We start from the raw sequence: 12174 nt of genomic DNA on the forward strand, positions 1-12174 counted from the left end.
GAGAGGTCTTAGAAGCTGAAACAATGGACCTCAGGGCTTTAGTCTGTGGAGCAGGCTGACCCACAAGGGAAACACTGACACATCGGAATCATTGTGAGCAGTCTCTGGGAAGGTGTCACATACCTGAGCTGTGAACTGCACTTACACTCCCCTCAGGGTGCTGAACAGATTGGAGAAATTTGGGCTGGAATATCATGTGGTTTACATGGTCCATGAGGTTTGAGTTGGAACTGTGTAGAATATTAACCTGGGAGAAGAGAAAAATAAGAGACCAGATACTCAAAAGTGGTTTATACTCCAAGCCTGCTGGTTCCATACATTACATTGGACTATGAAGTTCATCAGCAGATAGGGACACTAGTTCACAGATGCTAAAGGCCAAATTAACTCTTTTTTTTTAATACCAGTGGAAAATACACAGCTTAACATATTTCTAATTTGTAGCATGAAAAATACATTCTAAACTTTCTGGCTGTTGGCTCTGAAGTGGCACAGAACAGGACTCTTTTGATTTACCTGTTTGGATAAGTAGTGACTTTTTCTTCTCTCTATATTAATCAGCTTTTAGATGTTCCCTAAACATTATGAAATAACTGTTAATTTTATTAACAATTATTAAGCTGTTAATTGTCCTTGTAAACACTTACTAATTTTGACCATATTGCTAAGTAGGCCCCGCAGTTTCCTGGAGTTGTTACCTGGGCTCTAGGCCTCGGTGCTAGGTTGGAAAACATGACTCAGTCATTGCTCACCTCCAAGCTGAACTCTTTGCTCACCTCCAAGCTGAACTCACTGCTCACCTCCAGGCTGAACTCACTGCTCACCTCCAGGCTGAACTCCTTGCTCACCTCCAGGCTGAACTCATTGCTCACCTCCAGGCTGAACTCCTTGCTCACCTCCAGGTTGAACTCACTGCTCACCTCCAGGCTGAACTCACTGCTCACCTCCAGGCTGAACTCACTGCTCACCTCCAGGCTGAACACCTTGCTCACCTCCAGGCTGAACTCCTTGCTCACCTCCAGGTTGAACTCACTGCTCACCCCCAAGCTGAACTCCTTGCTCACCTCCAGGTTGAACTCACTGCTCACCTCCAGGCTGAACTCACTGCTCACCTCCAGGTTGAATTCATTGCTGGTGTAGCGCCCATTGAGCTCGGAGCACTTGACCCTGAACTTCCTGTCCGAGGTGGCCGAGGTGCCCCAGTTGCGGTAGCGGAGCTGCCGCAGCACCTGCTCATAGCTGAACATGCTGTCCACACCTGCAGGGTGAGAGGGGAGGGACAGCTCTGGGACAGCCAAGGGAACACTGCTCTGGCAACACACAACAAATCAACTGCTCACAAAACACACGGAACTCGGCAGAATGGTCAGAAATGACAGGGCATCAAATGCTCCCTGACACTCGATTATGTGAGGATAGTTTTCGGAACTGAATGTAGGTCCCTAATGGAGAGGGGAAAATACAACAATGGTACAGAATAAATTACTTAGTGATGAGAAAAAGATGGCCAATGTCCCAGCATTGTACAGGAACCCCCTCGCTCCCACGTTTCACTGTGATGGTCCACAAGAACCCCACATTTAAAGAAAGCAGGGATGCCGTTTTCCTTACTTGGGGAGTAGCAGGAGGGATGCTGAGAATCCAAAGGGCAAACACAGCACATCCAGAGATCAAGAAGCAGCTGTGTTTTTTAAGATACAGTCACCCTTGGGATATTTTCATGGCTAGAAAATCACAGATTTCTGTCCAATTTCTTACATATTTGAGCTTTCGTTCCAATATATAATTGATGTGACAAAATAAGGGAAAACAAATTTCCTGAACTTACCATAGATTGAATATCCTGCAGTGGAATTCGTGGCATCTAGATGTTTTCCTTGAAGCTCCCCGTGGTCTAGTTCTAAACACTCTTGTTCAGGGTCTAGCTCTGCACCAATGACCAAAACATCACAGAAATCCAAGTTGTGGAGCATTTCCTCTACCACCACTTGTTTATTGGCTGTGAACCCATGGCATGGGGCATGAAAAAAAAAGGACAGAAATTAAGATAAATTATCACAGAACAGCTCAGTCATTTTATGTGCTTTGCATCAGGGCTTTCAATTTTTGCCAAGATGGCTGAACTGTTTTTGCTGATATTAAATCCAGCACACTTGAAGCAAATCAAGAGAAGTGTCCAGTCTGCACAGGTGCTGTGATGATGAAGGCCTGCAAACACCCAGTGAGATAAATAGAAAATATATTGCGGTGTAGTATAAGGCACCCAAGAACATTACTGGAAGTAGAAAACTGAAATTTGATCTTGGAAATAAATTCATGTAAAAAATCCCAGGTTTCAGTGCTGAATTGATACCAGCTTTCTCAAGGAAAACCAAACTGGAAAAATACACATCCAACATATCTATGCTTGGATGATTCTCTCAGTTACTCTGTGCCCCATAAACAATTTACATCACAAAGACCAGGCCATCTATCCAAGAGCAGGGCATTATTATAAATAGCAAGGTCCTGTGCTATGCGACTTAAAGAAATTAAGTTACAAACTGAGTGTTCTTCAACATGTACAACTAAAAAAACATTCTGTTACTGGAAAAAGAGTAGCATATCAAATTAATATTTAAATTCTCTGATCAACTTAGCACAGAGTGTGTGGCAAAACTGCTTAAGCAGCTCCCCGAGGGCACAGACACTGCAAGTCTGGAACTTCCCGCCCATTTTGCAAACTTGATGTTAGAGGGCGTATTGGGAAGGAGGCCACAGCCAGGAAAGCCTTACACCCTAGATTGCCAGCTCCTGGTGCAGTGAATTTGGGTACCTAAGCTCTAAGTTACAGCTGTAACATATCCAAAAATGCAGTCCAAGTCAAATTTGTAGGCTTCAGGTAATCCAAGCCTGTAAACTTGCATACCATTACCCATTTTCTCTTCTGCAGAGACACACATCTAGTTGCTGCTTATTCTAGTCCAACAAACAGTGTTTAGAATGATTCCTCAAATTACTAGACATTTCATCTGCCTTGCACACAAACATTCAAAAGGAAGATTCCTTTATAGACAATGATTTTAAACTTGATTTATACTTTGGAACATTCGCACAGTGTTGAATAATGATACACACATTGCTTAGCATTAGAATGAACAGCCATCATTGAAAAGAAATATTTTTTAAAGGATTTTATATTCATTTTATAGGTGGGAAACTGAGGCATGAGATTACTTTCTCAAGTATCACTCACAAGCTAGTATCAGAGCTGGAAACATAAGAGCAGAATAAAACTTCGACTTTTGTTCAATTACTGCTTTTCACCTTATCAGCACAATTAACAAAATTCTGTTACAAGTAGAGGCATTCTAATGAAAGTACCCTACATAACAGAATATGAAAGGAAGAGTAGAAAGGAATCATTCTAAAGTATACTAAAGGAATACTACATGGAAAATCTGCTTTTTTTGAAGCACCTTCTGATCTGCCTCCATTTAACACATTTTTCAATGTGTTGAATTGAATTTCTTCAGTACAGCATTACTGTGGCCTAATTAATCTGGGTGAAGTGACTTCCTTTGCATTACTTGTTTGCACCATCCTTTAAAAAATATGAGGAGACATTACGGAATGTGTAATAATATATAAAAGAGAGACACAAACCTCTGTCATGTTCTCTTAAGTCCACTGAATGCTCCATTTTAGTGACTGTGCTGACAATCCTGATGTCAGGTAACAAAATAACACCTCTTTCACTTTCAAACTGTGCAGCTGGTCTAGCAAAGTGGTCCATCCCAGTTATGGTAATCTTGGGCTCATTGGCCTGAAATACCATTACATAGGCATCTATGTCTGGGATACTAATGCAGACATCTTCACCAAAACATCTGAAAAGATACATCAGTGGTTAACTGCATGTAACACACTGCACATCAGAGGAGTGTGGCACTGGCAATGCCCCAAGCCCAGCTCATGGCTCTCAGGTCAGTCCAGTTCATCCTCAGGCACTGTCACACAAGAGGCCATACTCCTGTACCACTGTGCAAACAGGCCAGCTCTGGCCCTCCCCTCCCTTCCCACCTTCACAGATACTCATTCTGAGGGACAAACTCAGTCTTTCCTAAGGTCACTATCAGAATAATATTTTAATGTTGAACTGACATTTAACAGAGTAGTAAAGGGTTAAAAAAGTTAACTAGGTTACAACTAACTTTAGTAAGCCAAACATTAAATTCAGAAAGTGTTAGCTAATGAATACAACCCTGTTATCCTGTCATGTGTGATTAAAAGGGCCTCATTTTCCATTTAAATTGGTCCCATTATGAACTTTTTTTGGACCCTCCAATAACTGCAGCGCCTGTACTTCCATTTTCACCTGAATCAGCACTGTGCAGGAAGTGAATCTCCTGCCAAGCTCTGCCTTATTTCATGCTGGCCCAGGAGCTGGGCCAGCCCTGGGATGTGCAGGCTGGGCTGGCTCCAGTGGCACTGCCTGGGGAGCTGCTCTTGCAGCCGGAGCTCAGCCCGCAGCACGGCCCAGGCACCTGGGAGCAGCTGTGCCCCAGCAGGGCAGGGCTGTTAGAACTGGGGTTGTTTTCCCTCCAGAGCCCTGCTTCCCCTGCTCTGGACACAGCAGAGCCCAGGAGAGGCTGTGGGCAGCTCTGAACATCACTGTGCAGCTGCTGTCACCATGGTGCACAGAGAGGGATGGACACAGACCCAGCCCAGCCTCCAGGGACAGCACAGGCATCAGGGGACAGACACATACAGACTGTTTCCACCTACAGATACTGCTCTTGCAGATATGTCCTCTGTTTGATGGAACAGGCCTGCATTAAAAAGTCATGGCTCTGGCTATCTCAGAAGGAACCATAAATGTTTAAAAGTAAATAAGATTGCAGTAAATGCACAGTTCAGTCCAGACTGTATGCCCCAAGACTATAAAGAGAATGCAAGTACATTACACTAATAAGAAAGGCTTCTTAAGAAGGCAATATCAAGAGTAATCCACCTTGTAAATTGGCATAAAAGTAAATTAAATTAATCCTTTAAAGTTCAATAACAAAGCAGTGTGATCTATCAATTTAATTTAGCCAAAATTATTCTTTTTACACGGCCAAAGAGAAAAGTAATTAATAAAAATGTTCCAAATCTGTTCAATTCAGCTGAAGTATAACTTACTGGACTTTAGATGAGACTTTGAGACGTCGTACGCCTGCAGTAGGAAACTGTCTGGAGTTGATGTATGAGACCTTTTGGAGGGCTTGATTTATATTCTCAATGTCATCTCCTTCCATGACAAGGACTGACTGGGAAGGGTTGAAGTGATACTAGGAGAAATACAAATAACTAGTATCTAAGGGACCAGGTACAGAGTACAAAATAATATATATTTTTAAGGAATGCTGCACAGACATAAGTAAAAATTTTAATGATTTAAGAAAAAAAAAATCTCACTAGCTGTCATTGGCTGAATCCACATGCTGTTCTCTATATCATGTACTTGTATCAGTCACCTAAATGACTACTGTTATAATTAATTTTGAAGTAAATTAATCCAGATTTGCTGTTCTTTTCCCAGCCTTATCAACTTGCTGATATAATTTCTGCAGCAATTTCCAATGCTATTTATTTTTTAACTCTGTAGATGTTCAAAACCTTAACTTACCACCATGATTATTATTTCTATGTAATCTTTTTAGGTTAAACATACACCCCACATAAAAGCATTGCCTTTTGAGCCAGCCTAGCATGCAGAAGCATATTTTGGCTGCTTTTTGTTGTGGTTTTATCCTGGGCTACCTCTCTGAGATACATTTCAACACAAATGAACAAAACAGTTACAACATTTGCCTCCTACATCTTCATTAATGTCAGACACACTAAAGGGGACTCTCCATCCTGTCTGATGATCAATAAGGGTGTCATGATTTAAGATGGAGCTGCTCACTTGGGCCAGCAAACCCTGCAAAATCAGTGCCTGCTCTCGTAGCCCCGAGCCTTCTCTACCGCATTGCACTGAACACAGATCAGCCTGGCTGATCAAAAAACTTTGTCAGTGTTGTGACATAACCAATGACTGATTTTTACCTTCATCATAATTAATCCTAATTACATGTTTTATCTGTTAATTGGCTCAGTAAACCATCCGCATTGCCGGGGAAACCAGCGTCACCCACTTGACATTGTACCCTACTGTTGCCAGCACAGGACAAAAATGCACTTTTGTCTCCTGCAAAGGCTTTCCCCAAAGCTGGGCATTGATTATGTGAAGATGTTCTGTTAAAATACAGGCAGTGGCTGCCTACACTTCCTTACAGCCAGAAAGGTTAAAAAGCAAAACGCATCAAACAGACTGTGAAGAACAGGAGGAAGTGCAGGGTCCTTTGTCAAACAGAACATGGAGGACTGGGTTTAAAGCTTGTGCGGGAAGGTCACAACACACTGAAGGGTATTTTTTAACAAAGAGGAGGACTAACATGAATCCTGGCCTGCATATACTTCTTTTTCCTCTCTTTAAGCTAGCAACAGTAGAGAATAAAATTAGCAAAAGAAGACTCTAGCTAGCCTGTTAATAGCTCAGCTGCCAAAACGCTGGAATGCTGCCAAAGGCACCAGAGAAAGGCCCAGTCTGAGCCATTTTTGTCTTTCTCATTAAAAAAGCTAAAAATAGCAACAGTTTAGACAGTGTCTCAGAGAGCTGCTACAGATATTGAAAATTAGGCTGCAGCCCAAAACCAGTTCAACACTATTGTCTCAGAAACTGCTGCTACACTGCTCCTTCTCAGGTGGGTAAAGCGTGAATCTCCATGGTCCAAAGTGCCCAAACCACCTTCCAGTATCAGTCTGCCAACACTGAATCTGCAGAACACCACATAAACAGCCCCACAGAACCCCTCGTCTGTCCAGATGTCACACATGTCTGTCTGGGATCAGGTGTGTTTGTTTTTGACACCACAACACCTTTCTCTCTCATTTTCTCTTCAAGGTCAGGCAACTGTTCTGCTTTCAGCTGAGCTTCCTTCTGTCAGCCCCCCAAAAAACCCTTCCACAATCTCCCTCTTGTTGCTCCTATCATTTTTGCCTCTTTGTTTTGCTCTCACTGTTGGCTTGCTGAGGCAGTAAAAGCAATATCAGTAACTTAAGAAAACCCCACTATGCCTCATCTGTATTTCAGAAAATGAAGATGTTTTGAAGGTTTGCAAAAGCATGAAAAGGCAGAAAACAATCCCTTGTCTTCCTTTTTCCCTCTGCACTGCCAGTACAGTGAAGAAGCCAGTCACAAATGCTGGAGCAGCAGTGGGTGGTAGAAGAGGGATTTTCCCAAGCCTGTGAAACAGGGGTGACTCAAATATTTTCAGGTTTCAGAGGGCAGCAACAGGGAATTACTGTGCTTTTAAGCATCATGGACTAAGTGTGCAGTACTTTAATTAATGGAAAATCCCAGCAAAGAACTTACTATTAGGCATACACATGTGGATTCTGGAAATCCCTACCTGCTCCTTGTATGCACTACCTTTAAAAAACAGCTTTAACCGACCCCTGTGTCCTGTTGCTGTGAGAAGCAGCAATGTGAAATTCTTAATGATGTCCTTGGTAGGATGATAAAGTAATTCTTTGGGGGTCTTTCATCATATGTAAATGTTAGAGCTTGCAAAATTCCTCCTTACCTTTGCACTTTCAATTTTCATTTTTATACTTGTTTTCACAAAATGTGTCAGTTATACTACACCACTGCAACCTGTCATCACCCAGACAGGCATTTGGGTGCATTTCAGATCAGTCTGTGCAACACAAAGGTTTGGCTAATAAAATGCTGTCCATGGCACTCCCACTGCATGTTCCAGATGAAGTGTTACAGCACCATCCTCCTCCCCTCTGAAAACCCCACAACAAAACACCCCTGTTCAGTCTCTCAGGATGCATTGTCTGCACCCAAAGGAACTTCCTGGGTTGGAATGGAAGCTCAGCTCCTTTGGCAGTGGTATTTGTGTGCTAGGAAACAGCTTCACAAATTCATTTACACTGAGCACAAGAACACTGCCACCAAATAATAGTGTCAGTAAAGGAAAACTGACTTTTGCAGCTTACATGAGCATTGGAATAGCCAACATCCTACATATGTATCCAAAGAACAGAATTTCAGAATTATCTGAATGAATGCAAACCCATCTAGCCACTAGGTCTGAAACTGAAACAGGATTTCCCTGTCTGTTGTTCTCCAGTCTTAGAAAAAGCTCTACATTGCCAGTAGTCATATGCATAATAAAGATGGATAATGACTTATATTCAAATCTAAAAATTTAATTTCTTGACTTTAGGTTTGTTTTTTATTTTTGTGTTCAATTTTCATGTGCCATAAAGTTTTCCTCTTTGAACACACTGACTTTTAGAATGGTATTGCTGTAGGACTTATGTATTCCACTGCTTTAAAACTACTTGAGATCAAAATTCAATAAATCTTTGGAATCATGTCTGTTTCTGTAGAAGTAGCAAAATAAGCATGAAAACACAACCTGGCAATTCATACAGGCTCTGAAGTATCAGCAGTGCCTTATTTTCTGATCATCTAGCTCTGCAATAATGGAAACATTTTTCTTTGCAGTGTCACAGCTCTTTTACTGTTCTGTTTTTTCTTTGCATGATTTTATGGGAAATTATATTGCTTCTGGGAGTACATTTGCACTGTGTGTACTCTACCTTGGGCTCTCCATTTCATAAATCAGATCTAAATTTTTATCAAAGATGATGTCAGTTCATCCCTCACCTTTATTCCTTGGCCAAGACTCTCAAGAGAATTAATATCAAGACCTTCCTTGCAGGCTTGCAAACAGGAAATCACTTTCTGACTCTCAATTTTCCCTGGCCGTATTGTCAGACTGGCCAGGCTGCCATGGAAATACTGAGCAAACCTGGGCTTGGTGACTTCACCTCCTGCAAAAAAGAGGATGCAAAATGGTTATTGGTACCAACGCACAAACTGCATATGTAATAAATCACTTTATGTTTTAACACGTTTAAAGAATATCCATCTCAGCCAAGTGTAAGTGAGATCCCATTTATTGTGGTGCAGTGGAATGTCTTTGTGGGTTTTTGGGTGGTGTCTGGTAGCAGGCTGTCTTTAAGATTCTGGATTTTCCAGGATTGTATTCAGGTGTTTATAAAGCAGAGATAGCAAATCCAGAGATGAAACATGGCTTCCCAAATGTATACAAGGAAGCAGATGATTTTCAATAATGATCTTACTCAGGTACTCAAACACTAATTTAATAAACGTTAAAGTCCAATATTTATTTATAAAAAAACAGTATTTGCAAGTGTTCTATGACAAGATCAGCTCTCTCTGCCTTTGTCCTCCCAAGAACACAGTACCAGATGAGCTGAGAGTGGTGGCTGTCTGTATACAAACTGCCACACTCCCTGGGCTGTGTCTGAGGACACGCTGGGAATTCCTGCAGCGAGCAGGGACCTGTGCACAGCCCCTCTCTGAGAGGCTGCGAGTGCTGTCCCTGGCCCAAGGTGCATCATTTGGGGCCAGGTCTGGTCCTGTCACTCTGTGTTGCACCAGGCCCTGCAGACACGCTCGGTTTGGTTTCACTCTAGGCAGCTCCAAAGGAAGACTGATCTTTAGGAGCTGTCAATAAAACGTGATTACAGACTGCCTGCTCCAGTGATCATGGCATCTCAATTACTCTTGGGACAGTTAGTGATTTACTCATCCTCCTTTAGGAGAATTTTTAGAGCTTGTCTTTCCTGCAGTGTTATGTCTCAGCACATGTGAATTACTGCCTGCCTGGAGCCTGGGAGGACCAGGGAAGACACACAGCAGGAGCCAGGCAGACTAATTGGATTAGTAGCTGATAAGCCATTGATAAGGTGTTGTAATTGGTAGATAACTCATCTCTGCAGTGTTTGTAGCTTTAGTGTCAAACAACTTGGTTTTGGCAGGCAAGATAGCTCAAACTTGAACTTTAACTTGTGTGAGAATTGGAGCTGGATAGGGATGAAGTGGCAGATTTTCTTTAGGCTGCTGTTGTTACCTAAAAGCCTGAAAGCCCTCACTTCCAGTCTCTGCAGGATGAGCATGATGAAGAAGACTCAAGCTATTTTATGTAGTGAAGGAAATACCCACTGGGGTACTGACAGGAAAGCGATGTCCAAGCACAAGCAGGTTGTTTCTTCAGAGAAGTAGGAAGGTTTTTTTGTTTGTTTGATTGGTTTGTTTTTTTTTTGTGTTGGTTTTTGTTTTTATTTGTTTGTTTGTTTTTTAAACATCACAGCACAAACTGCCTCTCTTTTTCTTACTCCAAAGAAAGGTTCCCAACGGGAGATGAAATTTCCTGTAGGCAGAATTTTGAGATTTTTTTTTTTAGATTTCCTAGAAACTTTCACATATACAACAGTTTAAGTTCAACCTTTCTGATACTTACCAATACAATCATGTGGTAATTATTTGGTAAATCAATAGTGCATTATGGGGATATTGGCCTTTGAGCCAAAATGCTATTATATATATCTACTTACATTGTCTTTAAAAATACATATACAGCAGTAATGTAACTGGACAGAAAAAGGTATGCTGAATTAAAAAAAAAAAAAAAAAAGCAAACATCTTAAAAAGGAGACAGAATCATTTAAGAGCTTACAGAAGAAGGAATCACATTTTGTTTGAAGCTTCACATTCTCATATCACTACAGAATTGTGAAGACAGCAAGTTCCAAGGTTAAAATACCAATACTAATCGTGGAGCTTTGAAATTTAGAAACCTATAGTGAGTCTGCCAGTAGGTCTTAATAATTCTGAGGAGATGCAAAATAAGAAGCAGGCTCAGATCAGTGAATGTATTCAAATGTGAAATACACTCATTAAAATGGATATAAAAGATAAGACAAGAAGCCAGAACAAAGAACTCAGTGCTGTGGCTTTGCAGAATGAACCAAAGCATCCATGGACATAGTGGGTGTTCTTCCACTTTGGACTAGCTCTTCTCTGGTATTCTTGACAAAGCACTTACAATCACATTGCTCGCTCATTAGCAGTGATACAGTATTTGCCTCTAAATCATTAAATACACAAGGTATTCATTGTGCCCAAGCCACACTTTTAAGAAATGCTGGTGCACAAGGAGGTATTTCCGTCTTGGAGATGTATAATTCTTGTTTAAAGTCATCTGTCCAGCCACCAACATAAAAGCATGGAAAGGAACAAGTGTTTCCAGGAATAAGCTTTTAAAATACTCTGAAAATACAGGCACTACAAAAACATTGAGCATTTAAAGAACAAGCAAATATTACATCACCTCCTTTACAGTCCAGTCTCGATCTCTGCACCTGCACAAACACCTCCTTATTCCTGTGAAGAAGGTGTATAAGCCTTGTTCTTCCCCAAGTATTTCAAGAAACTGTGAGTGAAAAATAGCTGGGAGTAGCCAGTGTCATACTTTGTGAGCAGAGAAAATCTGCATGGCCATGGCCATGGTGATGACAGGGTGATCCAGGCTGAGACAATGCACGGGACCAACTAAGAGCAGACTCTGCAGGGACATGGAGGTATGAGGCACTTTGTCCCCAGCCCCAAGATAAATACAGCTGTACCTAATCTATTATTGAGAATATTGCCTGAGCTTTCTAAACTCTTCTGAAGATAGAGGCTCCTCAAGCAATCCCCTCCATCGACCACTGACCCTTGAGGGGGAAGTTTTTTCCCAGCTGGAAATGTGAGCAGTCCAAATACATCTGTATCATTTTCCTTTGCCAGGCTAAACAAGGACTTCTCTTTACATCTTCCACCTAACACTGTAGACTATGAGCATCCCTGTTGCTCTTCCTGGAACTTATCTTGCTGAAGTACTAACCCTACTGTAGTATTCTTGTCACTGAATGTGTAAAACAGGATGTGCCTGTTCATCCAGGCCACTGAGAACACCAGCACCAACACTTTTAATCACATGAAAAAACAAGAACACTTCGCTAAATAAGCCTTCCATAAGCAACTTTTACCAGTGTTAAAGACAAAATTATATACCTGCCAATTCTGAACTTGAAGGTGAACAGAGCTCATTATATCTGACTCTTCTTACAGTTGCTTGTAATTGCAGCATGCTGTCATTTTGATGTTCTTCTGTCTCAGCATTTCAGAATCTTCTCAGCTCAGTGGGGTATGTTAGCTGCTGATGTTCCCATCACCAGTAA

The 12174-nt window shown here is 41.5% G+C and overlaps 1 protein-coding gene across 1 annotated transcript in view; it reads right to left on the bottom strand.

The window, feature by feature from the left end:
* The window catches only part of CLSTN2 (calsyntenin 2), a 322820-nt gene that overhangs the window by 12976 nt on the left and 297670 nt on the right, over positions 1-12174 (bottom strand). The window contains exons 10-15 of the mRNA XM_038146273.1: positions 8750-8916; positions 5164-5312; positions 3646-3869; positions 1829-1999; positions 1113-1258; positions 124-247 (exon numbers count right to left, since the gene is read on the bottom strand). Of these exons, the coding sequence (XP_038002201.1) occupies positions 124-247; positions 1113-1258; positions 1829-1999; positions 3646-3869; positions 5164-5312; positions 8750-8916 (981 nt within the window). The remainder of the gene's footprint in view (positions 1-123; positions 248-1112; positions 1259-1828; positions 2000-3645; positions 3870-5163; positions 5313-8749; positions 8917-12174) is intronic.

The sequence above is a fragment of the Motacilla alba genome, chromosome 9 (genome assembly GCF_015832195.1).
Source record: "Motacilla alba alba isolate MOTALB_02 chromosome 9, Motacilla_alba_V1.0_pri, whole genome shotgun sequence".
Lineage (NCBI taxonomy): Eukaryota > Metazoa > Chordata > Aves > Passeriformes > Motacillidae > Motacilla > Motacilla alba.